The 16,780-nt window shown below is 40.6% G+C and overlaps 1 protein-coding gene across 5 annotated transcripts; it reads left to right on the forward strand.

The window, feature by feature from the left end:
* Positions 1-2,534: 2,534 nt before the first annotated feature.
* Positions 2,535-15,907, forward strand: LOC111144425 (voltage dependent anion channel 3). Of its 5 annotated transcripts, none has more exons than XM_022498717.1 (10): positions 2,562-2,642; positions 5,161-5,229; positions 6,354-6,403; positions 7,403-7,405; positions 9,487-9,639; positions 10,385-10,437; positions 12,398-12,625; positions 13,915-14,065; positions 14,890-14,947; positions 15,380-15,907. In XM_022498717.1, exons 2-10 carry the CDS (start codon positions 5,163-5,165, stop codon positions 15,469-15,471), a joined length of 855 nt encoding a protein of 284 aa, XP_022354425.1. In that variant the 5' UTR covers positions 2,562-2,642; positions 5,161-5,162; the 3' UTR covers positions 15,472-15,907. The 5 variants fall into 5 exon arrangements, with proteins under 5 accessions (XP_022354427.1, XP_022354425.1, XP_022354428.1 ...); XM_022498715.1 differs by lacking the exon at positions 2,562-2,642 and adding an exon at positions 3,012-4,288; XM_022498719.1 differs by lacking the exon at positions 7,403-7,405 and having other exon boundaries at positions 2,535-2,642.
* Positions 15,908-16,780: the final 873 nt, after the last annotated feature.

Raw genomic sequence — 16,780 nt, forward strand, 5'->3', positions numbered from 1 at the left:
CAGCTCTAAGCATGGTGCCCTGCACATAACAAGTACTTAGCAAATGTCTCACCCATGAAGGAGTCTAAAATCCCTTTCCTGCTCTAAAATCCCATTTCTAAACACTTTATAGGAGAAGAACACCATGTTACTAGGATTTGGAGTTCCCAAGGCTTTAGATCCCAAGTGCAATGGGGGAAAGAGAACTGGCCATAGTTTCAAGGTGGTTGAGGCCAGGGTCTTGGTATGGGCATTGAGCGTGAACCCGGATCCGGCTAAGTTGACAGGGCCGGAGAGACATGAAGCAAAGGAAGGATTTCCTGGGTGGCAGCCATTTTCCTTAACACCTTCTTTCATCGCCTTCCTGAGGAAGTCTCTCCATATGCCTAGGGCTGGTGAGGTCAAGTCCTTTCAGAAGAAAGATCTTTGGATAACAGAAGCTGAATGAAGGAGTGTTGCCAAATTCCCATTCAAGTGCTCTTTTTAATAGACTTTAATGGCCTTCCATAGCTGACCAAGGCACACACACACATATACACACATATGCACACACACATATATTAGAGCCAATCTTTGTACAGCTTTTAAACTCTTACAGCATATTCCTTTTCATCTGTTATTAACTAATGAACATCTCCCACATACCAGGTATCTATACGCTATAGATACGTTATTCTATTTCTTATCCACTCAATCCTTTGAAGTAGATACTATTTATTTCTATTACGCAAAGGTAGAGACTGAGTCGCAGAGAGGTTAAGTTGCTTGCCTAAGACCAAAGAGCTGGCCCATCTAGGATACAAACTCAGCCTCTTTGGACTCCAAAGCTCATTTTATTTAGCCTGCTAAGTAATACTGCTTTGCTTATGATATTTATCATATTTTGCCTCATTCAGCAGGTATTGGTCCAAGTCCTACATTATGAGCCCTTTGGGAGCATTTATCTTACTTATCTATTAGCCTGAAATGCCTTCCTTACACACACCAGGCAAATAATGATTATCTGCCTACTGAGTCAAGCGGCAACTTGTAGACTGAACATCAATAACTTCTGGGGGGGGGCTTTTTTCTCCCCAACTTTTTATTTTGAAAAATTTAAAACTTACAGGAAAGTGTACATTTTTTGTTTCTGTTTTTTTTTCTTAACCATTTGAGCTACATGCAGATACATGCTATTTCACTCCTAAATACTTTAGCATACATCTCCTAAAATCAAGGCCATTTCTGCATAACCAGATGCAATTATGAACATCAGGAAATTATACATTGTTGTACTACTAACATAATAAAGTCAAATTTTCCCAATTATGCCAATAATGGTTCTCAATAGCTGTTTTTTTTTGTTGTTGTTTTTGTTTTTTTAAAGATTTTTTTATTTATTTGACAGACAGAGATCACAAGTAGGCAGAGAGGCAGGCAGAGACAGAGAGGAAGGGAAGCAGGCTCCCTGCTGAGCAGAGAGCCGGATTCGGGGCTCGATCCCAGGATCCTGGGATCATGACCTGAGCGGAAGGCAGCAGCTTTAACCCACTGAGCCACCCAGGTGCCCCTGTTTTTTTTTTTTTTTTTTTTTTTATCCAGGTTTCAATTGAGGATCACATTGCTTGCAGTGCCATACCTTTCTTTTTAATCTAGAATAGTTCATTAGCCTTTTTCTTAATCTTTCCTGAAATTTACATTTTAGAAGAGACTCAGCGGTTGTTTTGCAGAATGTCCCTCAATTTGGATTTGTCTGATTGTTCCATGAATAGAGTCACAACTTTAGCGAGAATAATACCTTTGTGACCTCTGTGCATCACATGGGGAGCACGTGACATGGCCTGTACCATCCCTGGTACTGTTCAGTTTGATTGCTTGGTGAAGGGTGGCTTTTCCCATGTGAAGGTCTCTTTTTCTCTTTAGTAAGGAGTCTGTAGGCTGACGCTTTAGAACTGTGTGACTGTCTTCAAATGTCTAGCATCTGTTGATAACTTTTTCCTGAAATTGGTGGATCCGGAGTGATGATTTTCTCTTTCTATAATTTATTCTCTAAAGAAGAGCTTTCTCCTCCGTCTCTCTCCCTTTGAATTACAATCTGTCGCTACAATCTGTGTGATCTTGGATAAGTCACGTCACTTACCCCTCGAGGCCCCGTTGACGCATCCTCAAGCTGAGATGACCTAAGGGTCGCATTCTTGAATTTTAGTCAGCCGGAGACGAAATTCCCATGAAGATCTTCTCGGCGTCTGACGAAACAGGCCAGGCCACAGCATCCGTCAGGGGCGTCCCAGGTCCTCTCCGGCCCCGCATCCCCTCCCATGGCAACAGTAACTAGTAACCTCCGGGCGTTCTCGCGAGAGCGGGCCCCTTCACGGACAGAGGTGCGGTCCCCCGGGTCTCTTCGCCTGCGTCGACTCCCGCTCCTGCCACCTGCTCGCCGGGCTCTCCCGCGCAGGCGCGCACACGGAGCCGGACAGTTGGGTCCCAAGTTCCTCTCGGCGCTCAGAACCCGCGGCGCGCGACCCCGGCGCGACACTGCGGCGCAAACGCCGTGCGCGGGAGGGGCGGGTAGGGGCGCGCAGGCGCCGCGGGGAGCGTGAGGCCGCGCAGGCGCGGACGGCGTTGGTTTGAAGAAGACCTTCAGCGTTGCCCTGGCAGAGCGGAGCCAGGCCCTCTAGTTGGAGGTGAGGGGACTCGAGATCGTGGGCCGGGCGGCCGGCAGCCCGGTGGGGCCGGGATGGGTAGCGGCCCGCCATCGAGCAGAGGACCCAGCGGGAGGCGAGCCTAACGGGGGGCTCGGAAGGGAGAGAGGAGCCTCACGGGGCGCGGGCCCCGGCGGGCTGAGGACGGCAGAGGGGACCTTGCTCCCCTGACCGCCTCAGGGGATGGAGCCGAGACGCTGGCGTGGGGAGCGGCGCTCGGAGCGCCCTCTCCCTTGATGGTGGGCCCACAGGACTTTGTAGGCGTCAGGCCAGAAAGGAGGTTGGTTTCTAGGGAAGTTGGGTCCTCGAAACCTAAACCCACCCCACCCCCCCACCCCCGCCCCCAGCTTCCTCTCTGGAATTGTTGTCCAGTATCAGGGGAGCCCTGTGGCACTCCTTATCGCCAAGGGGAGGATGCTGTGTGTGCAGCCGAAGGCGGCGAAACGGGGAACAAAAGGGGCTCTTGACTGTCAAGTTAGTAATGGTGTAAAGCAGTGTTACCTAATTAACCCTTCCCCGGCTGTCTGCATCTAAAGCAACCTCGTGCGTTGTGCATGCCAACGAGCAACGGGTGCATTTTGTAGAGCTGATAGAAATGTGCGATGATAGCTTGACTCCCCAGTGACATGAAGTCTCTGTCTTCTCTGTTTTTTGCTTGATCATACCAGCAGTGCATTTCCCATCAGAATCACGGGCCTGAAAAAGTAAGCTTGAACTAGGCAGAATTGAGATCACTTAGTAAACTAAACCGGCTACACTTCTGCAAAGTGTCTTTAGCAGTGGTTTTGAAAAAATAGAGCAAAATGCTAAAAGACTGTCGTCAGATGGATGTTTCTAAACAGTTAAGTGTATCTTTTCTCTTGTCAGTAGATGAAAATCGACTGTAAAGACATAACATTTTTATTTGACTATATAGGGCCTGCCTTTCTATACCAACCTCCTCATGTTTAGACTTCTGGCAGATTTCATCAGATACCAGCATCGGCTGAAATAATAAAAGAGTAGTATCAAATTGCAGTTGGCAATGTGTAAATAGTCTAGAATTGATAATTTGAATGCAGGAAATTGAATTGAAAAACAATTGCCCTGGAAGTGAACTCTGAAACCCTGGCTTAGGACAAAGTTTTATTGCCGTGTGTCGTTACTTTCTCTTTCACCTTTACTATACTCTTTTTTCTTTATATATATATATTTTGTATTATACTCCACCCTCTTAACCTATGTCTGTCATATTTGACAGGTTTAGATTAGGAACAAATTTTAAATCACAATTAAAAAGTGCATCATAAGTGTATGTTGTGTTCAGATATGATGGTATAGACAGAAACTTAGTAGAGGGACAGGTTAAGAGCCAGGCTGAATATAAGTAATTATTAGTTTGATTGTGTAGATAATTCAGACAGTAATTTCATGGGATAGCTGGTGCTCTGGATTTTTCTGCTATTTTTCTGGTATTGGACTAATGGGACTGCTTGAGATGGTTCTACAGTTGGCTAGACGTGACTCTTGAGGCTGTTGCAGGACAAGAGGACAGAGGTGTGGTATGTTTATCCGTGTAGACAGAGCTTCTGAGAACTTCAACATGAGAGCCATATCGGCAGTAGAAAAGCTTTGTGAGTACCAAGTAGGTAAGGTGAAAACTGAAGGCACCTTTGATTTTTGAAGGCTTTAACTTTAGAGTATACACCAATTTTTGGTAAGCAGAATTGCTGCAGGTAGAATTTATCCTGTTTGTGGTTAATGGGTAAGATTATACAATTTTATTTTTAAAAGAGCTTTGAGAGAGAACATATTCTGAATGAATGCATTCCAATTAGTATGATAAGTATTTTAAGAGCTGAGTTTCACAGTGGCAAAAATGTTAACCCTGAAGATTTTTAATGCATCTATTCTTACAGTTCTTCAGAACAGTTTTACTTTGTCACTTTAGTTGCTCTTGGCTTTATAACAGCGCAAGAAATGTTTTTCCAATGTAAAGTTTGCATATATATATATATATATTTTTTAAAGTAAAAAGTCCAATTTAACAAAGCTTCTCCTTCAGCTTCTGAGAAATTTTTCTTTGAAATGCAGTCAGAAAGCTGATCTCTGTGAATCTCATGAAAAAATCCTTTTATTATCCCATATTCTGGAAAGTTCTTTGTATCTGACAGAGAGATAGAGAGAGCACAAGTAGGCACAGTGGCAGGCAGAGGGAGAGGGAGAAGCAGGCTCTCCACTGAGCAGGGAGCCAATGTGGGGCTCAATCCCAGACCCTGGGGTCATGCCCTGAGCCAAGGCAGATGCTTAACCCACTGAGACACCCTGGCGCCCCTGGAAAGTTCTTCGTAAAGAAGCAGAATGCCTTCTCCTAACTTTGCTTGCATTAGGGTGTAAGCATTAATGATGCAAAGGCAGAGAAAACCATATACCTCTTCTCACAGGACTAAATACTAAGACTTTGGGTGAGCAAATACTAAATGGCTCTTTTTGTTCCTTTGTCCTTATTTTTCTTCATAAGATATGTGTAACACGCCGACTTACTGTGACCTAGGAAAGGCTGCGAAGGATGTCTTCAATAAAGGATATGGTAAGTGTGCTATTGTACATTTCCAGTTTGGGGTAAGGGTTAGTGTTGAATGCTTCTTACTATATGCAAGATGCAGTGCTAGTAAAATGAGGTTAAGTTAATATTAATCTACTTCACAAGATTTAAGGGGTTAACTATCAACAGATGTTAGACTCAACTCTTTAGAGGTAGAGTGCCTTATAAGTGTTAAAAGCAATTATATACAAATATGTGTGCATATATATTTGCATATTTAATGTTATCTGTAAGATGAAGTAATAGAAATTTTTAATACTTTTGTCCCTTCTGGCCAGCCCTGGAGACAGTTAAAGTGGGGGGTACACTTTTCCTCCTCCAAATAATGGGTATTTTTATGAGCATGAAGATAGAACTTTTGACTTCTTTGGAGTAACATATTCTTGATCCCAAATGGATAGATATATATTTTTAATTTTATTTATTTATTTGACGAGAGAGACACAGCAAGAGAGGAAACACAAGCAGGGGGAGTGGGAGAAGGAGAAGCACGCTTCCCACTGAGCAGGGAGCCCAATGTGTGGCTTGATCCCAGACCCTGGGATCATGACCTGAGCCAAGGCAGATGCTTAATGACTGAGCCACCCAGGTGTTCCTGTTTTTTATTTTTAAAACATAGTCTTTCAATTTTTGTGCTATATACATTTGATTTTTCTTATTAACTAGTATAATTAAGTCTATACTTACATAAGCATAATATTTTCTGATAATTTTTTTCTTTGAGAGCTTAAAAATGATACTTATTTCATAATTCAGTTTTTAATGGAACTCTCACCTAATGAGGATACTGTGTATTTTCCATATAGAGGGCATATGGACTGTTTTCATAATCTCTTTAAGTTGTAAAAACTGGAGTGAAGGGGCATCTGGGTGGCTCAGTGGGTTAAGCCTCTGCCTTCACGGTCATAGTCTCAGGGTCCTGGGATCAAGCCTCGCATCGGGCTCTCTGTTCAGCAGGGAGCCTGCTTACCCCTCTCTTTGCCTGCCTCTCTGCCTACTTGTGATCTATCTCTCTGTCAAATAAAATAAAAATTGTTAAAAAAAAAAACAAAACAAAACTGGAGTGAATATCACATTTTGTACATTACTGTATTTTTCTTTTTGCCTAGGATTTGGCATGGTCAAAATAGATCTGAAAACCAAGTCCTGTAGTGGAGTGGTGAGTACCCAATATAATTTTAATAGATGTAGCATAATTAACTTAAAGGAACCTGTTAAAAAATTGTTTAGTCTAGTTCTGTGAGTCAGTCTACATTTGGCACTATGCTGTCCTCCCTGCAGTTTCGTCACACTCTCAGATTTCAGTGAGCGTCTTTGCCTTCGCCTTAGATAATCAGGTTGAATTTTGGGGGAGAACAAATGTTCTCATAATAAGAATAATAATAAGAATTCTCCCCCTCATAATAAGAATATGCTGAGTTTTACTCTCAGGAGATATAAAATATATGTATTTTTTGACCCATATCATATCTTTATACTTTTATGAATACATATGTGGGTACTAAAAACCTTACTTCCATTATGATGGGTTCAAGTAGGTTTTATTGCCCTCTTACAAAAACAAATTATAGTCTGTCCCTTCATGATTGGTCAAAACAAATGTAGGACTAAATTCATACAAAGGCTTAATCTACAGTTTTTATTGGATGTTTGTAAGGTCTTTTTTACTGGAAGTTAAGAATATAGTAAAGGATACAGGCATATTTTCAAAGTATCATTAACCAGAATAACCAGAACTTCTATTCAGTAAATCTGGCACATAGATTAATTTTACATTCACCGTATTCTCTGGTTTCTGCTCACCAATAGCATAGAGCATATCTTTTTAGTATTTACCTGTTTAAACCAGTGCTAATTTTATTTCCAGATACAATAATTTCATTAGAGGAGCTAAAGGAATGTGGAATTCTTAAGATACTTTGTCTCATACTCCTGGTTTGTGACTCTCATTTTCTTCCTGGCTTTTTCTCGTGGTAAATAATACACATGCAGCTACTGCCGGATGGCATGTTGCTACATGGTTCTGTTAAAAGAGAAAAATTACACTAACTTTGAATAAGGTTTCAGAATTTGGTCAAGTTAGGTTTGTGTTGCAAAAATCATCGACTAAAATTTTATCTCCTTTCCATGCTGCTGTGGTGTGGGACTGTTCATTCAGATGGTAAGAAAAACCGAGCATATTTGTGTGCTTGCTTTTATGGCTGCTTTTGGTCTCTGGTATTGATTTAGGATAAATTTCACCCATTGCTCCATTCATCCATTGCAGTCAGTTCTTAGATCGCACTTAATATTTGTATCATATACCATCTACTTCACATAACATTTTTGTGGTGGTTTCGTTGCGTACTAGCCTTTACTGTAGAGCTATAGCTAGTATGTGCATGTTATAAATGTATTTTGCACTGTTTGATCTAATGAAGAAGTTAGAGAAAAACTAGAGCAATTGTGAGCCAATTAAACTTTTTTTTTTTCAAAGATTTTTATTTATTTATTTGACAGAGATCACAAGTAGGCAGAGAGAGAGGGGGAAGCAGGCTCCCCGCTGAGCAGAGAGCCCGATGCGGGGCTCGATCCCAGGACCCTGAGATCATGACCTGAGCTGAAGGCAGAGGCTTTAACCCACTGAGCCACCCAGGCGCCCCTAAACTTTTTAATTTAGAAAAATTATGGCCTTTTCTTTAAGATTTGTTCTTCAGGTATTTTAGACTTTTGAGAGAACTTCAAACTAAGAAATAATGGTAACAGGGAAAAGATGTAGACTAAATACACTTCTACCTTAGTTTTGTGTGTGACATTTTCCTAACACTGAAATTGAGGTTTATCTTTGCTATACTTTCAAGTTTATGAGGGACATAAATGAAAAATAAAACACTGGATGGTTGGATTTACTAAAGAAAGCAGTGCTCGCATTGTGTGGACTATTAAACATGACTCGCATTTTGTCATTTTGTGCTGAGGCCTTGCCCTAAAGTGTGCAGCATGATACTCTCTTGGAAAATTTCCTGCGTGGTGTTGATAAACAGATCATAGTTTCCCAGTTGTTTCATCAGCCTTAGAGCTAGAGCTAGGGAACAGGCTATTTGGTAAAGGGAGGATTCATATTGCGGGAGTGACACAGACCTGCTCAGGGCTGGCAGCATTTCAGAAATGTTCTCTGAAAACAGGGCCAATCAGAAGCTTTATTTCTTGACAGTTCATAGATTGTCAGTGACAGGTGTTGACTCTTTGCTTCCTTTTAGAGGGAGATCTGTTTCCTATTGCTCATTGTCATATGACTAAAACGACACCTACCTAGGGAGGAGGATATATTTTGAGGTGCTCATAGTAACTATTTGATAGAAAGCACTTTAAAAGGTAGATAGCGGAGAAGGGAGAAAGACAAGTTATGCCATTCCGTTATGTTGTGAAAAATGGGTCCATACTTTCAAGTATTGAGATTGTTTATACCAGAAGTTTTCCCGATAGTTTTGTGGACCAAAGCAATAAAGTTTTTGTGACGGTGTAACTGTACTTCATGCCACTGAACTACATACTTAAAAATGGTAAATTTTATGTTAGATGTATTTTACCACAATAAAAATAAAAAAAAATTTAATGCACTGAAGTTCTCTTAAAAGAGGGTAGGGCTGGAACACCTGGGTTGATCAGTCAGTTAAGGGTCTGCCTTTGGCTCAGGTCATGATCCCAGCGCCTTGGAATTGAGCCCCATGTGGGGCTCCCTGCTCAGCAGGGAGTTTGCTTCTCCCTCCCCCTGCTCTTGCATGCTCACTCACTCTCTCTCTCCCCTCTCAAATAAATAAAATCTTAAAAAAAAAAAAAAAAAGAGGGTGGGTAATCCTTTCTGGTGTTTGGGGATTTTTAAGGACTTTAAAATTAACCAGCAGCTTGAAAGATATGATAGAGAATGAGTAATCTTCTTTCAAGTCACGAAAGTAAAATGTTTAAGATTCGATATTTTTGTCTTTTTTAGTAAAGGCATTTATTTTCAGTAAAGATATTTCTCTTCTAAAGGAAAGAATTTAAGATTCCCATTTTAGTAAGAGAGTTTATGGAACAAGAAGTATCAGTAAGAGAGGTGGAACAATGGAAAGGTCTGAAACTGATTAAACTTTAGAAATAAGAAAGCAGGAAATACTTTGTGGTAACAAACTATATTGGTTTCTGATGCATTCAACACTACTTTCTGAAATATTTCCTGTTTGATGAGTTGATTTTAAAGTAATTATTTTTCTTGCTTATCAGGAATTTTCCACTTCTGGTCATGCCTACACTGATACAGGGAAAGCATCAGGCAACCTAGAGACCAAATATAAGATCTGTAACTATGGACTTACCTTCACCCAGAAATGGAATACAGACAATACTCTTGGAACAGAAATCTCTTTGGAGAATAAGGTAAGAGAAAGCATTAGGAGTTATTTGTAGGTTAAATTTATCTTGCAGATAAAATGATCCGTAAACCCCAAATACAGTGTGAGCGAGATCTTATAACCTAGATAATAGCTATATTTTTTTCTCTGCATGTGGCCATCTTTGATATGTCTTAGATTTCTAGAAATACATCTTTGTGAGTGCATAATTAGCACATTACATCTTTGTTCTGACCAGTTCTGTTTATAACTGAGCCTCTCCTGGGTAAACCAAACTATTCATAGTGAGACAGTTTGATTTTATTTTGTAATTGTTGCAAAATTGGCTCCATAGAAAACTGTTTCTAAATTCTATCATGTCTTCACAGAGAAAATTTTATCAGCAGATACGTTGAGTATTTGCTATGTACAGGGCACTGTTTTTTTGAGGTATGTCTACATGCACACTACCATAGATGACATATGAGTAACTGAATAAATTCCTTAGGTTGACTTGTTAAATGTTGGGTTGTCTCATTACAGTAATTTCAAGAGAGTATCAAGATTACTTGGTTGTATTGGAATTTTGTTGTTTTTTTACTGTAATTAATGTTATTGGCTGTGATAGAATTTGACCGATGCATTTAAACCTGGTTTTTGGTGACAGAATCTGATGAAACCTGGAGGTAAGGGGGAGGGGAAGGATAAAGACATAATTTAGTAAGTAACTTAATATTTGGTCAAAAAACCAGAAAATTACTAATTGTTTATTTTAAATCTTTGTTTTTCAGTTGGCTGAAGGGTTGAAACTGACTCTTGATACCATATTTGTACCGAACACAGGGTAATTATCCAAACCCCATTTTCTGAAATGTTTTTGTAGACTATAGGGAGAGAGCACTTTAGACTGGGGAATTGCAATGAAACGTTAGATCCAGGGAAAACTTAGGAGGTTGCTGTTAGGAACACCAGAGGACCTTGTGTGTACAGTAAAGAGATAGGAGGATTCCTTTGAAGTAGGGTAAAGTTTTGATTTGAAAATTGAACAGATGAACAAAAATACAAAGCTAGTCCAGAGGCACATTATAGGAAAAGTTCAGGAGCTAGAAGGGTTTGAGACTAGATATTTCTTTTTCTTTCTTTCTTTCTTTCTTTTTTTTTTTTTTTTAAGCTTTTCTATGTAAGTAATCTCTACATTCAGTGTGGGGCTCAAACTTACACCCTTGTGAGACCAAGCGTTGCATGCTCTACTAACTGAGCCAGCAGGCGTTCCAAGACTAGATATTTCTTCTTTTTGTTTTTGTTTTAAAGATTTTATTGATTTCTTTGACAGAGAGAGAGAGATCACAAGTAGGCAGAGAGGCAGACAGAGAGAGGGGGGGAAGCAGGCTCCCTGCTGAGGAGAGAGCTGATGTGGGGCTTGATCCCAGGACCCTGAAACCATGACCTGAGCCAAAGGCAGAGGCTTATTAACCCACTGAGCCACCCATGTACCCCCAAAACTAGATATTTCTTTCTTTCTTTTTTTTTTTTTTAATTTATTTATTTGACAGAGAGATCACAAGTAGACAGAGAGGCAGGCGGGGGGCGGGGAGGGGGCGGGAAGCAGGCTCCCTGCTGAGGAGAGAGGCCAATGTGGGGCTGGATCCCAGGACCCTGAGATCATGACCTGGGACGAAGGCAGACGCTCAACCCACCGAGCCACCCAGTCGCCCCAAAACTAGATATTTCTTAAGCGCTTCTAAGATTCATGGATGTGGTATTTTGCTGAGGTTAATTTCTTAAGAAACCAGTGTTATCTACTGGCTGTGGAACGCTATAAGCAATAGTTACTGACGTCCTTTTTTAGCCTTTAGAAATCTCCTAACCTCTGTGCTTCAATTTCTTTGTCTAAAAAACAGGGATCATGTTGTTTCCTGTCTGCCTCACATGGGTTGGTGCTAGAAAAGGGCAAAGTGGCATTTTTCTTCAGCTGTAACAACATGTGTATCATTCCACTTAACACTTGAGTTATCTTCCAGACAAATATTCTCAGAAGCCTGATTAAAGACAAGGATGATAAAAATCAATTTCATGTTTTCAGTACCATTCTTCAGAAGTATATCCGTCTCTTCCATCCATCTAATGTTGTCCAGGGAGAAAACACTGACCTTAAGGAAAAATGAATATGTTTACTAAAGGATTGTATCCTTAAAAAAAATACACTTCTTTGCATGATAGGTTAATTACTTAGAAGTGAAGTGTGTCAGGTGTTACGTTTTATAGTATTTGGGCATTTTAAAAACATTTAAAGAAATTTGGGTTCTCATGAATAAATACATATTCAGATTATTTGATACTGAGGTAGCTTATTCCTTTTTATACTTTTATTCATGCCTTTATGATATTAATCATGATATATCCTATCATTTGAACTTACAGTGAAGAATAGGTAAGAATAGTATATGCGTTTCTTTCTTTTTTTTTTTTTTTTTAAAGATTTTATTTATTAGAGAGTGCGCACGCAAGAGAGAGCACAAGTGGTGGGGAAAGCAGACCCCACTGAGCATTGAAGCTGATGCAGGGCTCGATCCCAGGACCCTGGGATCACGACTTGAGCTGAAGGCAGATGCTTTAACCGACTGAGCCACCCACGGGCCCCAGTATATGCATTTCTAATCCTAACAAAATTATATTTGTAGTGCTAAGTCATTTGAAACTTTATTATATGTACGCCATTTATCAAAATAATATTTATATTGGTGGAGAGAGGGGATCTTACTCTGGACGGTAGTAGAAACTCATGTTGTTTTTATTTCTTACAGAAAGAAGAGTGGAAAATTGAAGGCCTCGTATAAACGGGATTGTTTCAGTCTTGGCAGTAACGTTGATATTGATTTTTCTGGACCAACCATCTATGGCTGGGCTGTGTTAGCTTTTGAAGGCTGGCTTGCTGGCTATCAGATGAGTTTTGACACAGCCAAATCCAAACTATCACAGAACAATTTCGCCCTGGGTTACAAGGCTGCGGACTTCCAGCTGCACACTCACGTGTGAGTTTATCATTTTTTCCGCCTTTACCGGTGCCGTTGCCCAAGAAGAGGGTAGCCATTAGCATGTTGAGAAAGTTAGAAATGATCGTTCCTGCATTTACTATGCTTTGGTGGACATCCAGCCTCACTGTACTAGTTTCCCAGTCAGTAAAACACTGCCCAAGGTTAGTGCACTTGGTGCATTGTGCTGTGCTACTGGTAGTTACTAGCCTCTCAGCCTGTACACCAAACTTTAGGGAGGTCTAGAATCTGTTACAAGAACCACGAGGAGGGAGAAAGCCTGGGCATAGGTCACCTTCTGATAAAAGGGATCCTTTGGAGATATTTCTGCTTCCTCTGGTGCCTTACTCAGCTTGGCAGTATCGGGAAGTAGGTCTGGATCATGAAGAGCAACCGTGTAATTGATATGAGCATCCTGGACCATCCCCAGTGATTCTGCGGAGGTTTTTGGGTATTCTTGGTCACAACCCAACCGCCCCTATGGCATTCAGAAGTAGAAATCCTCAAAGCAATCCTGGATTCAATGCTGTAGGTTGCATCCTCTTGGTTAAATGAATTTGAACTTTTAAATTATAGTTTATGTCTTGGCCTACTGGGCACTTTAATATACCAGGAAAAAAAAAAAAAAGGAAGAGCTCTGTGTTTTTGAAGCGTTAGATTGCTCTCCACTAGACATTCCAGTTCACTATGATGCTGGAAATAAAGTCAAGCAGTGGTATAGACAGTGGCGTTAAAATTGATGAAACAGTACGATCGGAAAAACCATGAAAACTCAGGGACTAAGTTCTGGGATGCTTCAAAGCAGTAACTTAGGCACATCTCTAGAGCGGTACGCCCTAAGGTATTGTGGGGGTGGTGCTTTTGGACTCAGCGTTGTTTCAAGTGAAGTTCGGAATTGGCTTATTCTTGTGCTGCTGTGTTTTTTGTTTTGCAGAAATCTTTATTGAACTATACTTCCGGGTTTCTGAATTCTTTCAACATCTCATAGACTTATAGATCATATTTCCCTGAAGTATCTGCCTTTGTGCATAATTGAATTATGTCTAAGAAATTTACATTGTGGGGAGCAGAGTAAATGAATCAAATGTTAATTACATTTTAATTAGCCAGTTATAAATTACATAACTGGATTTAGTTCCTTGTTTTCTTTGGTAGTCATTTATACTAGAAGTTTGCTGAAATAGGTGAGTTGGAAAATGAGATCCTTGTCTAAACAGTCTTAGAATTTGTTTCCATATGATAAGAGCGGTACAAACTAGGTATGACTTTTTCTTATACTATCAAAATAGGAATGATGGCACCGAATTTGGAGGGTCTATCTACCAGAAGGTTAACGAGAAGATAGAAACGTCAATAAACCTTGCTTGGACGGCCGGCAGTAACAACACCCGTTTTGGCATTGCTGCTAAATATAAGCTGGACTGTAGAACTTCTCTGTCTGTAAGAACGTGCTGTGAGATTGGGCTTCAGCTAAGTTGTAAATGAGTGTTGTGATTTGGTTGGTGTGTGCATGTTCTTTATTGACTTTAGTGAGCCAGTCATTATATAGTGAAAAGAGTATTATACCTCAAGTCCAGGAATGTGGATTCTAGTCCTAGTTCTTCCTATAATTATTTGGCTGTTGTCTGACCTTGTGGAGTCATCTCTTTGGCCTCAAAATTTTCTTATCTGTAAATTCATGGGATTTGATTACTATTCCTGTTGGTATTAGTAATTCTTATTAATAATGACACTAATTGAGCTCTCAAATTTCAGGTACTGTGCTAAGGGCTTAATGTGTAATATCTCATTTAATCCTCCCAACTACTCCATGTGGTGAGTAGTATCCTCATCCCCATTTTATAGATGAGGGAACTGAGACTTGGAAAGGTCAGGTAACTTGCCCAAAGCCCCCAAAAAGTGGCAGTGTCAAGATTGGAATACAGATCTTCTCTCAACAGAGTTCGTGTTCTAACCACTGTCAGAGGTTGTAAACTGACATCTCAAAAAATTCAGTACACCAGGGGTGTTGGGATGCACAGTGTTTAAAAAATTTTGCTTGAGGCCTTTAAGCGTGCATTCTCAAGGACCCTACTATCCCTACCAGTCCTATTAACTGAAGAGACTTACAGCTTTTAATTAAATTTTCAGTTTTGGTAGTTCTAGATTGGCCCGAAGTTGCTTTAGTTTTGGAAATCTGATGCATGAAATAGTGGTTGTACTGGACTTACATATTATGAAGTTGATTGTTTTCTAACTGTTTCTATTTTATCTCCTAATCTTAGGCTAAAGTAAATAATGCCAGCCTGATTGGACTGGGTTATACTCAGACCCTTCGACCGGGTGAGTAAAGGAATTAATAACAATGGGCTTGGGTTGGAGGTAATGGAGGAATAATGAAAATAACCTATAAAACCTACAATCAACTGTAGGTCAATTCAGACCATTTTGTCACAGTTGGTTGTTCATACAAAGTAAAACCGATCAAGTGCCTGTGCTTAACAAGTCTTTATAGATTTCTTACTATAATTTGGTCACTCTGGCTTGTGACGCATTTTTCTTAACCCTGAACTCCAGGTGATTTGCCGTGATTATGCTTTGCTCATTGATCAGAGGATTATAGATAACCTGTGTTGATTTAGTCGGACCTGAATGCCTGTAACTCTCACACCCGGCTGTAATCTGTGCCCTTGACTCTGTCTATTTTTTCTAGAAAATGAAGATAAGCTTGTAATACTTGCTATAACGAGTGATTGTGGTGTTTTCTTCTTTCAGGCGTCAAACTGACCCTGTCAGCTTTAATCGATGGAAAGAACTTCAATGCAGGAGGTCACAAGGTTGGGTTAGGATTTGAGCTAGAAGCTTAACGTGGTTTTGAGTAAAGCATCCGATTTGTCCCTGGAGGTGAAGAGAACCCACTATGTTTTGGCCTTAAAATTCTTCTGTGAAATTTCAAAAGTGTAAACTTTTTATTCTTCCAAAGAATTGTAATCCTCCCCATGCTGAAGTCTAGAGATCGCAAGTCCATCCGAAGGGAGGTACTTGAAGGCATGCCTGGAAGTTGTCATGTTTGTGCCACATTTCAGTTGAGTTCCGCAGTGTTATTTTTAATGTGTTCCTCAGCGACAGTGTAGTGTCATGTTACAAAGGAAATGACCCGGTCCTCCAGTACATCACGTCCTGCATGTCCCACGCCACTTTTTCATGACCTTTTAATATATTGGTCTCTGTGCTGTAGTGGAATCTTTGGTTTTGCATCAGAGTAAAATAAAATAAACCCATCACATTTGGAACATAATCGGTCATGTGACTTGGCTCGTGGTGGTTTTCTTGTATTTGGTGTGATTGGTTTTGTTTTGAAAAAATCCTCTCATTGGTGGTGGGTGGGATTTGTATTTAGAATGGTACGTCTGACACGCGAGTGCTCTCGCTTACCCCTTCCCCTCTCGTTTATCCGGCCCGCTGCCCTTCTACACTCAGGCCGAGGACTGAAACCGGGAGTTTTGTTCCACCGGGCAGAGGCACATCTGCTGGGGTGCCTGCTTCCTACTGCACTGTGGTAAAGCAGGGTCATACTGGTGGTGTAAGCGGCTGAGAAAGAGTGGGGGGAGGGGAGTGAGCAGAAGGATGGGCGAAGGGAAGAATACAGTAGGGGAAATGCTGTTGGGAAGAGATTGGTAGGAGGAAGCTAGGGCTGGAGCAGACCCATCTGTGGCTCCCTTTAGGGCCTTAGGAAAGTGCTTTGAGTACTGGATCTAGACAAAACAACCAAAGAATGGAGATACCAGCTCCAAAAAGAAATGAATAGGCTGTAATACCTTCAGGGCTTACCGGTAAACATCTTCCTTTCTAAAAACAGAACTCTTTTTGAAATCTCTTTCTAAAAACAATATATACTGGTTGCAACAAATGCACTCAGACACAAAAAAAGTGAAAATTCCCATTCCTCTCTCCAATCCCTTTATCTGCTATCTCTAGCAGTTCATTGCTTGCAAATATTTTTCAGTGTCTTTAGAGATTACATAAATATCTTTATAAAATGTGAAAATGCACATCTTGTTTTGAAGTATACTTTATTTTATTTTCTTAGAAGATTTTATTTGTTTGTTTGACAGAGAGAGACAGGGAGCACAAGTAGGGGGAGTGGGAGAGGGAGAAGCAGGCTTCCACCAAGCA

The sequence above is a fragment of the Enhydra lutris genome, unplaced genomic scaffold (assembly GCF_002288905.1).
Source record: "Enhydra lutris kenyoni isolate GAN:26980312 unplaced genomic scaffold, ASM228890v2 scaffoldscaffold11, whole genome shotgun sequence".
NCBI classification, from domain to species: Eukaryota; Metazoa; Chordata; class Mammalia; order Carnivora; family Mustelidae; genus Enhydra; species Enhydra lutris.